This window comes from Dipteris shenzhenensis, chromosome 1 (genome assembly GCF_047967505.1).
Source record: "Dipteris shenzhenensis isolate YYH24624 ecotype China chromosome 1, Dip_SZ_1.0, whole genome shotgun sequence".
NCBI classification, from domain to species: domain Eukaryota; kingdom Viridiplantae; phylum Streptophyta; class Polypodiopsida; order Gleicheniales; family Dipteridaceae; genus Dipteris; species Dipteris shenzhenensis.
In genome coordinates this window covers 19684031-19698394 of record NC_141596.1, presented here as the reverse complement: position 1 = coordinate 19698394, position 14364 = coordinate 19684031, and the positions used below count along the sequence as shown (strand labels likewise).

Below are 14364 nucleotides of genomic sequence, written 5' to 3'. Positions count from 1 at the left end.
GAAGAAGGCCAATTCCTTCCAATCTCGCATTACCTGAGATAAATGAAGAGTAGAGTCTCTCCACAGCATGCTATAAAGGCTTAAATGCAGAACATCAAGTAAATACCAGACCGTCGTACTGCCTGTGTGCTTGCTCGGAAAGCAAACCATGCACCTCATCAAGGCACCCACCAAAAGCATGTGTAATCCTGTACTGTCCCCTTCTGACGTACAGCATCCATCTGACCATGAGACCCCAGAGCACTCCATGGAATCCACCATCGTGTCAGTGTCAATAGCCACGCACCTGGAAGATGCCAAGACCTCCATGCTGTCCATCACCTTCACAAAGGCATTTGACATCTCGTCGATCCACATCTCAATGTCAGAGATCCTCACTGTGGCTTCTAGGTCATATATCTGGCCTCAATAACACACAGAGATGTTACCAGGAACAACTCTTCGACATTTGCTTTGGCCTTTGTATCGCCCTCTAAATCATAGTCGGACTCTTCCTTTTGTTTTTCTGATCCGCCTTCTTCTTTCTGCAGTCCTTCGCTGGCGTATCACAGTAGAAGCACTTCTTCTTCTGTTTCCTCTTGGAAGTATCCTCGTCATCAAAGTCATCTTCTTGAACTTGCCACCGTTAGGCTTGCCCTTTCCTTGGCCAGCATAATCCTTTGCCAACAACACCTCATCGTCCTTGTCATTGTTGTAGAGCCTTCTCCCTAGCTCCTCTTGTAGTAGTAATGGACCCAACTCCTCAAAAGTCAGAGATTTGGTCCTCTTTTCTACTGTCATAGTCGTAACAAAGCTTTTGAAACTCCGAGGTAGCCACCTCAGTACCATCAAGGCCAAAAGGCACGAGTCCGCCTTCTGACCAACTAATGCCAGTTGATCCCTCACCACCTTGACCTTCATCAAGTGGCTATGTACCGAATCTCCCTCTTCCATATCAAGATTGTAGAGCTGATGCTGAAGAAGCAAAATCCGGGAGGTGTTGTCTGTCTCATACAGATCCTTCAGAGTAACCCACGCCTCTACTGACGTCTCGGCCATCTGGATGAGAGGAAGCACAGAGTCCTCCATAGTCCCTATGATCAATGCCACGGCATGGGCATCTCTGTCTTTCCAAGCTTCGAGCTCTTCTCTGTCTACTGCCATGAGTATCTTCCCCTGTCTGTCCACCATGTCCTCCGGCTTCGCCTCCACTCCCCTTGTCAGTTTCCATAGCTTCCGAGCCACTAAATGACTCCGGATCTTCACCTTCTAGACCAGGTAGTTAGTCCCGTCCCGTTTCCCAGACTCTCCAAAGTTAGAGATAGTGAATGAAAGAAAACTAGGGGAGAAGGAAGGGAGAGTAGGGGCTGAAGAGGATGAAGAGATCGACATCTCTGCTGCTAAACCACACAGCAAAGTCGAACCTTCAGTAGACCAGAACTCTGAACGCACCTGACTGAACCTTAGTCACCCTCCTCGCAAGGGCACTGTCCTCCAGTCGTGGAAGTCGATTCCGAAGAGCTTCTGAATCAAGGTCGTCCTTCAGCAAGGTCTCTGCCTTCAAGCTCCCACACCTATGAGCTTCCTACTTGGGCTCTGATACCATGTTAGAAATGACCCAACAGAGGGTACGCACAACGGAAGACTGATAGTATTGCCTAGGAGCTCACACAGTGTGGTGTGGGGTGTGGAATCACAAATTTCTTAACTTAATGTGCATAGATGTGCAAGCCAGTAAATAGACAATGCTTAGAGACAAATATAGAAGCAACACTTTATATTTCCGTCCGTCCACAAAGTAGGACAGGATACAATACCAAAAGGTTCTCCTACTAGATGTCAATCACTTCTGGATCTCTGAGCCCCCGTTCTCCACCTCGAGCATATGTAGACTCTCTGTCCAGTGTGTTCTTCTCAACCTTGCTGCCCTGAGTGTCAGCCTAGGTAGGCAGCCCTCCAAGCTCAATCTGCAGCTCTTCCTTCTCTCCTGGTCCTCCGGGAATAGGCTCCAAGAGTAAGTCTCCTGCTGCTCCTGACTGCTTGGCTTTTGCTGCTCCAGAAGATGTTAAATGAGGCCAAGGGGCCTCTCCTTTTATAGGGCACCAGGCCCTTGAACCAACCGACCTGGTAGGGCCGACTTTTAGGGTCTGTTTGGGCCGACCAGACTGCCCCCTACCCCGAGTCTATAAACCGACGTGGTTGGGGGCTGTTCCTTAGACCCACCTGGCCACATGGCAGCCCACTATGGGCCCAGGCGCTCTGCCCACCTGCTGGCTGCTGGCCCTGCTCCAGGTCTGTTGCAGGCTCCATACAAGGCCCAAAGGCCCTGCTATGCAGGCGCCTTTGCCCACTGCAGATCCCGCCTTCAGCCAAGACACCAGCAGCCCTGTCCTCTATCCGGTAAGCCTCCGTGCAGCCCCGTACAGTGGGGCCGTACTCTGCTGATGTCATCACACCCTTCACAGGGCACTGTTGCAGGCTGTACGCCTGCTCTGAAGTGTTAGGAACTCACTGTGCCCACCTGTGAGCCCCCGATTTGAGAGGACAAGGGGCAGTGAGAGGTAGGAGGGCTGGGGAGAGAGAGAGACTCAGGCCGGCATCATAGGCAACCAGCACACGGGCTGGTTGCAGTCTCCAACAGCAGGAATAAAGGGGCTCTAGGCCTCACACAGAGGCACCAGGAGCAGCATTAACTGGCCGCCCAGGGCGCCCTTAAATAAGGGCCTGTGGCTGGCAAAGTCAGCCCAACCAGGGCCACCGACCAGGGCCAACCCTGGTCAGTTTTCTAGGGCCCATGTGGTCGGCCACCAGACAAGGTACCGACCCTGCTGGTCGGTCAACTCAAGGGGCCTGGGCAGTGCCTATAAAAGACCTACTCCTCCATTCATTCCAGCATCCAGTGCAAGACTGAAAGCCCCTCTCCAAGGCTGTGTTCAGCACTCAGATCTGGAGCAGTTGGTGAGAGAGAGAGTCCATCAATATTCTCCAGCACTTTGCTGTGTTTTGTACTGCTCCCTTGGAGCTATTTTTCTGCCCACCATCTGGTGGATGAATATACTCTCTTTCTCTCTCCGTCCATATTTATTTCTGAGAGAGTGTTTGTTGCATCTGTGATCATCTATCTGAGTTGAGTGTGTGTAAGAGTTGGAGAGATCTTGGGTGGAGGTTTAAGTGATTCATTCCCTCTTGTTTTCTAACATGGTATTAGAACCATAGGCTCTCAACTCTTCTTCATCAAAGCACTCTCTGAAGGAAGGAGTCCCTTGGCAGAAAGGCGATTCTGTTTTCAGCTCACGCTAGCACGGGAGGTCAGTACATCTTTTTTGCTTCAGTTTTTCAGTTTGCTATTCACCGAGATGGATTAGCGTTTAGAAGCCTCTACACCCACTACTCGTCCTTCCTCCTTCTCCAGTCATCTTCCTTCTTCATTTATTCCCAATTTTGGTGATGCTGGAAAGCTCGATGGGACGAACTATCCAATCTAGAATTCAAGATCCGAAGCCATCTGTTGGCACGGAAGCTGTGGAAGATAGTGATTGGGACCAAGGAGAAGCCGGAGGACATTGTGGACAAAAGAGGTGAAGTTTTATTTGAAGCAGATGCGGATGAACTCAGTGCATGGGAGGAGAGGGATGCTCAAGCCTTAGCAATGCTAATTGGCACGACAGCAGATGCTGTGATTCCTCATATCCAGTTGGCAGAGACGTCTTCAGAGGTAGGCCATCTTCTGGTGGTTCTAGTGATGCCCTACAAGCCATGGTATGTGCCTTGTAGGCATAAGTGTAGGCACTTATAGTGTTAGTGCCTTTTAGGCCACATAGGACACTTAGTCCTATGTGACACCTAGGACACTTAGTCCTAGGTCTACAAGTACTTTGTACTTGTGTATTTTCCATCTATCTAAAGTTTTGACATGACTATTGATCTATCGACTCGTTATGTACCTACACTCTCTCTTTCTTCGTTGTGATCCTACAGTGGCATCAGAGCCCAGCTTCGCTTCCTGTGCCTCTTGTCTGTACTGCCCGTACAACAGTACGGACGTCCGTACAACCAAGTACGGATATTGTACCGTACCTTCAGTGTACCTACGCGTCGTCGTACATTGCATCGCCGTACTGAATCATGCATCGTCGTACATCTGCATTGTGGGTCGCCGTACATCCACGTCGCCGTACTGCATCCACGTCACTTGTACCTGCGCCATATAACCGTACGGCTCTGCTCCGTACTCAAGTTGTACCAGCATTCAGCTTGTGCCACCATCCGTACAATCAACGCCTACATGTCGTACAAGTTTACACGCACTCCGTACTTGCCTCGTAACTGCATCCGTACAGCCGTACGTTGGATACAGTCACATGCATCCGTACAGGTGCTAATAATGCTTCATATGCTGTAAAAGGAGTTGGAGATGTGCAGCTCACATCCATTTCCAGCCATCCTGTCACTCTGACAAATGTTCTTTTTGTGATTGGCATTGAAGTCAACTTGATTTCAATTTCAGCAATTGCTACTTCAGGTTTCAGAGTAATTTTTGATGGCTACAGATGCCTAGTATATGATCTTCGTGATGACAATGCCATAGTTCTCACTGGCACTTTGCAAAAAGGGCTTTATCACCTTGATCATCATCCAGCTGCACTTTCTATTGAAGCATTGGCTATTTCAGATTCACAACTTGCTGAAACTCATCTTTGGCATGAGAATGGGTCATCTCAATTATAGAGCTCTTGCAAAGCTACATTCACAGCAGATGGCAAATGATGTACCTCAGACTCACACAGTTTCCAAACATGTGTGTGAGGGTTGTCTTTTGGGTAAAATGCATCGATTTCCTTTTCAAAAGAATTGTCCAAAACTTTAAGAAAGGAAATTGCAGCTAGTACACAGTGATGTCTGTGGCCCAATGAGGACAAATGCCATTGGAGGATACAAGCATTTCATGACTCTCATTGATGATTTCACAAGGTATTGCTGGGTATATCCTTTAAAGGACAAATCTGAAGTTTTCTTATGCTTTCAGAGATGGCTGAATATGGTTGAGAATGAATCACGAAACAACCTTGTCACCCTCAACACAGATAGGAGGGGTGAGTATATGTCAAAGGAGTTTGATGCATTTCTATCCTCACAGGGCATTATTCACTCATGCACTACTCCTTACACTCCTCAATAGAATCCTGTTTCTGAAAGGAAAAACAGGTCCACAATGGAGATGGCCAGATGCATGCTTAAGGCCAAGTCTTTGCCCAATAAATTTTGGCTTGATGCAGTAATGTGTGCCAACTATGTGCTGAATAGATCACCTACACGGGCATTAAAGACTATTACACCTTATAATGTAGAAGAGGGCTAAATCCTGAGTGCCTCTGAGATATCTGAAGACTCTCTTCACTGCATGCCAATGCTGTGAACTGGGCATGTGCATGAATCTGCTGAGCTGAGATACTACTGCATATTGCAAGTCAGGTCTGGTGTGACATAAATAAATAAGGCATCCAACAGCCTGCTGATAAAGAGTGATATCACATGGTGGGCTCCCATCATGACCTGAGAATTTGAAGCCAGGGTCCACTGGAGTAGAGATTGGCTTGCAATCCTCAAACTGAAAACGATCAAGGAGCTGTCCAATATACTTGGACTGAGACATCATGATACCCCCCTCAACATGAGCAAACTGAATGCCCAAATAATAATGGAGCCGTCCCATGTCTGACATGTCAAAAATCTGCTGCAAATGAGCCTTGAAAGCTGCAATTTGCTGAGTATTCGGGCTCGTGATAAGCATATTATCCACATATAAAATCAGCACTAAAAAATCAGATCCACTCCCACGGACATAAAGAGTGGGTTCTGTGGGACTATTCTGAAAACCAAGGGATAGTAAGTGTGCATGAATTTTGGCATACCATGCCCTGGGTGCCTGTTTCAAACCATAAAGGGCTTTTCTAAGCTGGCATACCTTATTTTCAGAATTAACAACCTCAAAGCCAGGAGGTTGTGTGACATAGACTTCTTCCTGCAGATCCCCATGAAGAAAAGCGGTCTTGATGTCAAGTTGGTGCACTTGCCAATGATGATGGGCTGCAATGGCAATGACACATCGAATGGTAGTAATCCATCAGGGTTAACTTACCATGCATGCTTACACGGATAGTGACTGGGCAGGATGTTGTGTCACATACTAGCAATTGTTTTTTGCTTGGCAATTCATGTATTTCTTGGCTCAGCAAGAAGCAACCGACAGTTGCCACGTCTAGCTGTGAGGCTGAGTACAGGGCAGCTTTCACCGCTACAGTAGAGTGTGTTTGGCTTCGACAGTTACTTATAGCTCTTGGTATTTGCCAGACATCCTCCACTATTGTCTACACTGACAGCCAGAGTGCTTTGGCCATTGCGCGTAACCCAGTGTTTCATACGTGTACCAAGCATATTGAAGTTCACTATCATTATGTTCGAGAGCGGTTGTCAGCAAGAGACATAGAGTTGTCCTATCTTCCCAAAGAGGACAACATCGCAGATATGTTTACAAAGGCACTTCCTCGTCCCAAGTTCGAAGTCTTCCGACAGGCTTTACACTTGATTCCCTTTGTTACATGATCTGACATTCCTTGTACATTCATAGGTAGCTATATCCTTTTGGATGAACATGTGCCACCATGACCAGAAACTACCAGGTATTCTGAGACCTTTCCAGAGTACTTCAGCCCATCCCATGGAGGGGGGTTTGTAGGCCATCTTCTGGTGGTTCTAGTGATGCCCTATAGGCCATGGTATGTGCCTTGTAGGCATAAGTGTAGGCACTTATAGTGTTAGTGCCTTTTAGGCCACATAGGACACTTAGTCCTATGTGACACCTAGGACACTTAGTCCTAGGTCTAGGTACAAGTACTTTGTACTTGTGTATTTTCCATCTATCTAAAGTTTTGACGTGACTACTGATCTATCGACTCGTTACGTACCTGCACTCTCTCTTTCTTCGTTGCGATCCTACAACCGGAATAAGATCAGCTCTATCCAAACACTCATTGATACACACCTCACTCAGAAACACAAGCAGTAGAGAGAATAGGGAGAGAAAGAAAGAAAGAAAGATACGTTAACGTCCGTAGGAGGCCTCACAGGCCTATGGAACAAAAGTGCGGAAACAAATTAAACTCATACAAGCCACTGTGGGCTGGGGCGAAGGGCTCGCTAAGGCCCTCGCTGAGTACTAGAAAACACAAACTGAAATACTAATGTAGTAATACATCATATCAAGTCAGGCCAGAAAAGCCAAATAATGTGTAACATGAGTGAGGCATGTCAGGCGCTTAGGGCTAATGCTCCAAGAACATGATCTAGCTCCATGTATCCAGGCTTCGTGATAGCTCTCTGGTGTGACACAAAAAGCTCATGTATCTGCATCTATCGAGTTGCCTGGCGTTGTGGTAGGGGGCGTGGTCTCCTCGATCTCTGGATCCGATGGGCTATGTCAAGTGTAATGCCACGTCTCTATCGGTTGCCTCTGAGGAGAGCTGAGATAGGTCGAACCTCAATCGTGTGTGCTCTACTCTCCTGTCGCATGTGAGATCCCCGTGTCCCTCGTCCAGTAATGGTGTCGTGTCGACTCCCTCTATTGACCCATCTATCTCTCATGTCAGCTAGCTCCTCCTCTACTCCCGAGTGCCCTAAAGCTGACTCAAATGCATAGAAGTCGGTGACCTGCCTCTATGCTCGATCCACCTCAATGTCCTGTGACGTGGTGGTCGCATCCTGCTGCTCTCTGATTCGTTGCAGTAGTGTCTCTCTATGTCTCCGCATCACCATCAGGTAGAGCCCAATACAGACCTGATCCTGCAAGTGGATTAGTCGTGAGAGTGGGCAAAACCCATGTCCCTCCTGAAAAAGGCAATGGTAGCGCCCTCGGATCTCGTAGTAGGCGGAACACATACAAAGAAAGTGCTCCTCGGTCTCGACCTGACCCGTCGTGCATAGCATACAAGTCCGCTGCTCTCTGGGTATGCCTGTAGCTCTCCCTACCTCAATCCTCAGGTGATGGGAGGAGACTTGCATCTGTCCAATGGCAATCCTCAGTGCATGTGAGACTCCTCTATCCTCAAGATACCGGGGTCTGATGATGAGGCCATCCTCCGATACTCAAGAAATGGTCATAGTAGAGCTGGGTCTTGGTGGGGAACTCCTAGTCTCCCCCCCAAGTCCGAAGTATGTTAAGTAGGAGGAGGTCTAACCGTATGATGTGGTTAATCTCGTCTCGCGGAATCAGCTGGAGGGGTGCATCCATGCTGTACGGAAAAGGGGGGAGCCTATCCATTAAAATGCCATGACTGGCAAACCAAGCAGAGACGCGTGCATACCATGCTGTATCAAACCCACTCTCTGCTAGTCGGATAGAGGATTCCAATGCATAGTTGCCAGGGAACGCCGTTCCATAGCTATGGAACGTTGGAACCGCGTTCTCTTCACTAAGCTTGAAGAGAACGTCTGTGGAACGTCTGGTCTATAGAACGGCTATGGAACGTTCCACATCCCTTGTGGAACGTCTAGGGAACGTTCCCTAATCCGTTCCCTGCATGCAGATCATCCAGACGATGGGGATGACGAAGAGGATGAAGAGTGCAACAACCACAATGCTGCAGATTTAGATTGATCATTGATGTTGACAGTGTTGAGTGGATCATGCATGTAGCAGCTAGTTTTTTAAGTTCTAGGTAGTAGGAGGTCTCACTCTCCTTTTCTTGTATCCAGATTCAAGATTCCAAGACTCAACATAATCTCATATGCTTGTGCCTTGTCTTTGATGGACTTTGCTTTTGTATGCCATTGGTAAGCTACAATGATATATCTAAATTCTATCATCAATGATTATGCATGAATCATGAGTCTTGAGTCCTTACTCCAAAAGCAATTGCAACGTTTTTGAGTATTGGATTCTAAGTTTAAGCTTTCTGATGTATAGAATAGTATGTTTGTTTATGGGTATGGTGACGTGGCATTCCCTTCCCGTTCATGTTCCCTTAGATTTGGGCGTTCCCGTTCCCCAAGGGGTCGACGTTCCGTTGCCGTTCACATTCCCTAGTAACTATGTTCCAATGCCAGTCTCGGTAGCCTCTCATGAGGTAGGTCCCAAACTCTATGGAGGAAGGTCACTGTCTGAAAGGTGGCATCGATTTGAAGAGGGGTCATAGCAAACTCTGCCTGTACTATCTGACGGGGGACTGAGGACTTACTACGAATCATCCTGGATCCCATGATTATCTGTAGCCGCTCAAATCTCTTCCACTTTGCTGCTGAAATATCACACCCCCAGAACGGTGCTGCATACATGGCAGTTGGTCTCACTAGGGTGTCGAAAAGCCAGCACTACGTCGGTGGGTCTTGGAAGTGCACCTGGAAACACTGTCGCTCTAGCCGGGCCAAAGCACCATATCCTCATGTGAGGCGTGCTCGAGCTGCATGGATCATCGTGAAAACTCGCTCTGTGAAAATTGCACCCAAGTATGTGTAGGACTGCACAATCTCTACTGGCTAACCTCGGTAAGTGAAGCTATGTCGATGGAGCACTGGGTATGAGGTGTTGAAGATCATAACCTTGGTCTTTCCAAGGTTAACTGTCATGTGCAGAACTCCTGGAGGGCCTCCAGATGTCTCTTTAATCCCTCTGCTGAGGACGACATGAGGACTATGTCATCCACACATAGTAGTATCGGTACCAACAAATCAGCCAACAGTGACCCCTCGCCTCCCAAGCAGTCTATGAAGGATGTGATCTCATCAATGTAGAGGCCGAAGAGAGTCGGTGAGAGGCGTCATCCCTGTTTCACCCCAATCGTGCTCTCCACCCAGCCTGATAGGCCTCCTGGGGCAGGAAGACGTCCCCTGATGGACTCATATAGGCTCATCACCCCCCAAATCAGAACTTCTGGGATCTGCATCTCCTGGAGTCTCCTGATCATGCGAGATCGTGGGACAATATCGAAAGCCTTCCGAAAGTCTACAAAGCAGGCATCGACTTTTTGACGCCTCGACCTCGCCTCCTCAATGATAGCCCTCAGTGTGAAGATGTGGTCTAGGGTGGAATGCTGTCTCTGAAATCCTGCCTGTCCTATAGCACGCTGCCCATGTGCCTCTGTGTGACTGCTGATCTCTCTAGTACAGATCCATAGATCTTGGCCAGAGTGTGGCCAATCATGAGAGTGCGGTAGTTCCCAGAGTCCATGGGGTCACCTGCCTTGTGTATTGGGATGATGGTGGTAGTGCTCCAAGAGGGTGGAAAGCCGTGGCATATGGCGTGGTTGAACATCTGTGCTAGGATCGGGGCCAAAAGCTCGTGACCGTGTGCGAAATGCTCCATCCGTAGCCCCTCATGATCCTGTGCTCTCCGATTATGTAGCCGACGGAGTGCCGCCCGCACATTCTATGCAGTGAACAAGTGACAAGTGGCGGGTTTGGGCATAGCGGACATATCAGGTGGTGCCTGCATCAGAACATCATAGAGAGAGCATGCGTATGTGTGCCGAACACCCGAGTCTGTGATGGGGATAGGCGGCTTCCTCTCCAATAGGAGCCCCCATCCAATAGTAGAATCCCCTCCTCTAAATGAACTAATCACCTCGTCCATCCTATGGGTGAGGAAAGCCCGCCGCTTGCGGCAGTTCAACTGTCGTGAGATCCTCTATACCTCAGGTGGTGTCAAGTGGCCAAGGGCTTGCTCACGTATGAGGTGAGCTCTCATCTCTTTGCACTCATCATCATACCAAGGGTTTTGAGGCATCTTTCCCATTGAAACGCACCCAGGCCGAGTCGTAGGGAAAGATTTGATAGCTGCATTCGTGACCACTGTGGCAAGGGTGTCTGATGCATGGGTGAGGTCTACCTCGTCCCCAAGTAGTAAACTTGGGAGCTCCTGTGCCAAATGGCTCACGTAAACGAGGTCAAGGGTCCGGTCAAAGTGGACCCGTACACAAGTGGGAGTGGGGGGGGCTCTCCATGTGACTGGCGTAGTGGTGGAGATACTGAAGGATAGGTATGAGTGGTCAGCACCTAGTGGGGGAGGAGGCACAACGAAGTCGTGTACCCGTGAGGTGAAGGATAGGGGACCGAGTAGGTAATCCACTGTACTAGTACCTCCGCCATGCGGGAAACAAGTGAACCCACCAAATAATGGCCATCTTTGTAGGCCATTATATATGATTAGGTCATGGATAGCCCCCAAGTCAAGTAGATGCCGGCCGTATCCCGTCACGTGTGGTGCATCTGCTGAGTGTCTCATTGTCCCAAGCTCTGCAGTGTCTAGTTCTGGTACTATGAGAGAGTCTGATGTAAAGTCAAGTAGGCCCACTTGCCTGTCACCTGTGCATGCATTGAAGTCACCAAGAAGGAGGCTGTCTCCTAGTCTGGAGAACTCAATGAGATCATCATGTATCGTCTCATATGGGCTGTGTCCCTTCGTAGTGACTGTGTGTGCATAAGGTGATGTATCTGGGGGAAAGTAGCACACTGCCATGTAGATTGGTCGGGCATCGGGTATCTGGACACGGACCCACATGTGTCGCACGTGTTCCTCTCTCTGAACCACTGAAATGAGGGGTCTCAAATGTGATCTGAAGAGGATGGCCACCCCTTCCGAGCTACGCACTCCACTGTCTCCCCTCATTTCCTTCCGGTGGGCTGTATATCCTACCACAGTGGGCAGTCCTCTCTCTGGACGAGAGAGAGAGAGAGAGAGAGAGAGAGAACTCAGACTTTATTCTTCCACAAGATATGGGGAAAACAAGCTCAAAGGTGAACAATCTTCCACTGGGAACAAAACTATGCTAAGAACTCTCCTGTGCATATAGCTCCCAATCAGATGCACTGCCTATCTGTTGAGGCTTCAGTAGATCGATGTGTAAGTGTGGAGTATAGAGGGAGGCCGACTTGCAGTCTATGGACAGATATCCCCCAACTAGGTTGGTCGGCTGGAAAGTCTGTCCTGGCCGACCCCCTCACCAGGGCTATAAATAGGCCATGCCAGGGTCTTCTTCTGCTGCTGCTCCCTGTGCACCTGGTGCCAAGTAGGCAGCCCAATAGCCCACATCAATCACTGCAGCAATCATCAGGTCCAGGTACCCTACCCCCTCTCAGTCCAAATTCTCATATGGGGGCTCACATGAGGGCACATTGACTTCTCCCTCTCAATAATGCAACTATGGGCCAATCCCCGTAAGTTGAACGAGGTGCTCCAGTTGTTCTCTTGGGAGTGTCTTCCTGAAAACATCTGATAAGTTGCCATGTACAGGTACTCAACTTGTGTCACCTTACCGGATATATTGCATATGGACGATGTTCTAGCTCTTTGGAGATGAAATGAAAGTTGCATAACTATAAACTTTAAAATGCCTTCTTCTTCCTTGCTTGTGACTCTTAGTATCGGTCTATGTAGACTATCCTTGCCACTCTCCTTACTTTGACTTGTATCCACGATTCTAATCTTGAAACAAATAAAACATTGATGTAGAGCCAACATCATATGACAAGGAACACTCACAAAGAACACTTGGATCTGAGATTGAAGACAGCAATAACAGCCAAAATATGCTAAAGTTTATTGCTCCAAACATAGCCCGAAACCTGACAAGATCAAGCTTACTCAGGGATCCTACTACCTGCGGCAAAGTGCTGTCCTGGATGAGCTCTAGATCTGCTCCTATGTCTATGTCACAATGCTCAGCTACATTCTCCCTATGTGGAGTGTCAGTGGCTGCTTGCAAAGAGATTGGAGAAAAGGTCTTACAGGTCGTAGAGAGAGGCACTGATCAAGCCAACGAAGAGTCCTGTCGACAGACAAGGTGTTCCGCTTACTTGTGACCCAAGATGGGACCTCATCAGGCAGACTAGCCCAAAAGTCAGGTTGCATTGCATTCACGACGCTCGTGAAATCCGTAGGACCCACCTGTTCAACTAAAAGGGCTCGTATCAAATTCAGTTTGACACAAAGATAATGGAAAGGAAATAGCCATTCACCAACGACCACGACAAAGAATTATCCATACCAATCGACGACCAAAAGGGGTCTGGAATGAAGCACCTAGCTTGTTGCTTCCCTCGGCATCCGCATGACAGACGATTGAATCCCTCGCAATCGCCGCGATTGCGAACTCGGGCAGGCTAACCAGATTATGAATTCCCCCAGCAGCCACCAAAACGCTTGCGGATGGACTCTCCAAGCTACAAGAAGAGTCGAGACTCATTTGCAAGTGAATTCAAACAAAGATTTCAAAACAAATTCCACTGCGAAAAACTCACAAATGGAGTGGGCTAGCTTGAAGGGCCTGAGAGTCGGCATGGAGGGATGGAAGGAGGTCGGGAGGGATGAAGTCTGGCAAGCCTTTACGAGTGGAGAGGAGGAGGCAGGGGGTCTCAAGCGGGGAGCAGCGAGCACTGAGATGAAGGATACCAGTGCGAGCTCTGGAATCCCGACAGCAAGAGTGCACCATGAACTTCATGCTCGTTGTGTGGCTCGCTGCCTCTGCTTTCCTCTTTGATTTCTGTCGCTCAAGCTCTTCTTCTCTCCTCTTTGATTTCTGTCTCACAAGCTCTTCTTCTGTGTAATCTTCTTTCTCTTCACGCCCTCTTTGATTTCTGCCTCTCAAGCTCTTCTTCCCCGCTCTCAGGTTGACGAACCACAATGGGTTTTTCGAAGGTGTTTCTCCATGTGTACGTGTGTGCATGTGTGTTAGTCCACAGCATGGATCTTGCACACTAGAGTCACTCATGTGCGGGTTATGGTGCGGGTGCGTGTGCGTGTGAGTGTGCATGTGAGTGCCTGTGTGGGTCACAATGCTTGTGAACATGAGTGTGAGTGTGAGCATGAGGGTGAATATGCATGCGCAGTCAAGCTGCATATGCACATGTGCTTGTGTGTGTGTGTGTGTGTGAGAGAGAGAGAGAGAGTGTGTGTGTGTGTGTGTGTATGAGCGTGAGTGTGAATGTGTGCGGGTTGCAACCATCAAGTCGTAAATGTGTGCAGGTTGCAACCATCGAGCCTCTGGTGATCCCTCCTTAGCTAAGTATCGGTCCTTCTACACATCTCTACAGCCATCTTTCTACGATTGCTTGCATGCCTGAGACCTTGATTATCCTATCTTCTTGTCTCACACTAAGCTCTTATGATGTATGTAGCTGGTTGTCCGTGTTTGGGAATTATTTTTTGTAATAAAAGTTCTAAGTATTTCACCCCCAAAAAAACTAATGTGTGCACCTTCCTTTTTCATTCCCAAACTTGGCAAGTTCTTATAAACAAGTATTTGTCCACTCTAGTTGCTTGATTACACTGAAAGAGAGTTTTACCCAAAAAGGAGCAACTATCATCTAGGCTTATCATGTGAGAAATCAAGGAAT

At 48.4% G+C, this 14364-nt stretch overlaps 1 protein-coding gene across 1 annotated transcript in view; it reads right to left on the bottom strand.

Annotated features, from left to right (window-relative positions):
• LOC147905512 (uncharacterized) overlaps positions 1-13837 on the bottom strand; it is a 72899-nt gene extending 59062 nt beyond the window's left edge. The window contains exons 1-3 of the mRNA XM_087373065.1: positions 13270-13837; positions 13017-13191; positions 12758-12916 (exon numbers count right to left, since the gene is read on the bottom strand). Coding sequence (XP_087229191.1) covers positions 12758-12916; positions 13017-13191; positions 13270-13835 — 900 coding nt within the window. The 5' untranslated portion in view covers positions 13836-13837. The remainder of the gene's footprint in view (positions 1-12757; positions 12917-13016; positions 13192-13269) is intronic.
• Positions 13838-14364: the final 527 nt, after the last annotated feature.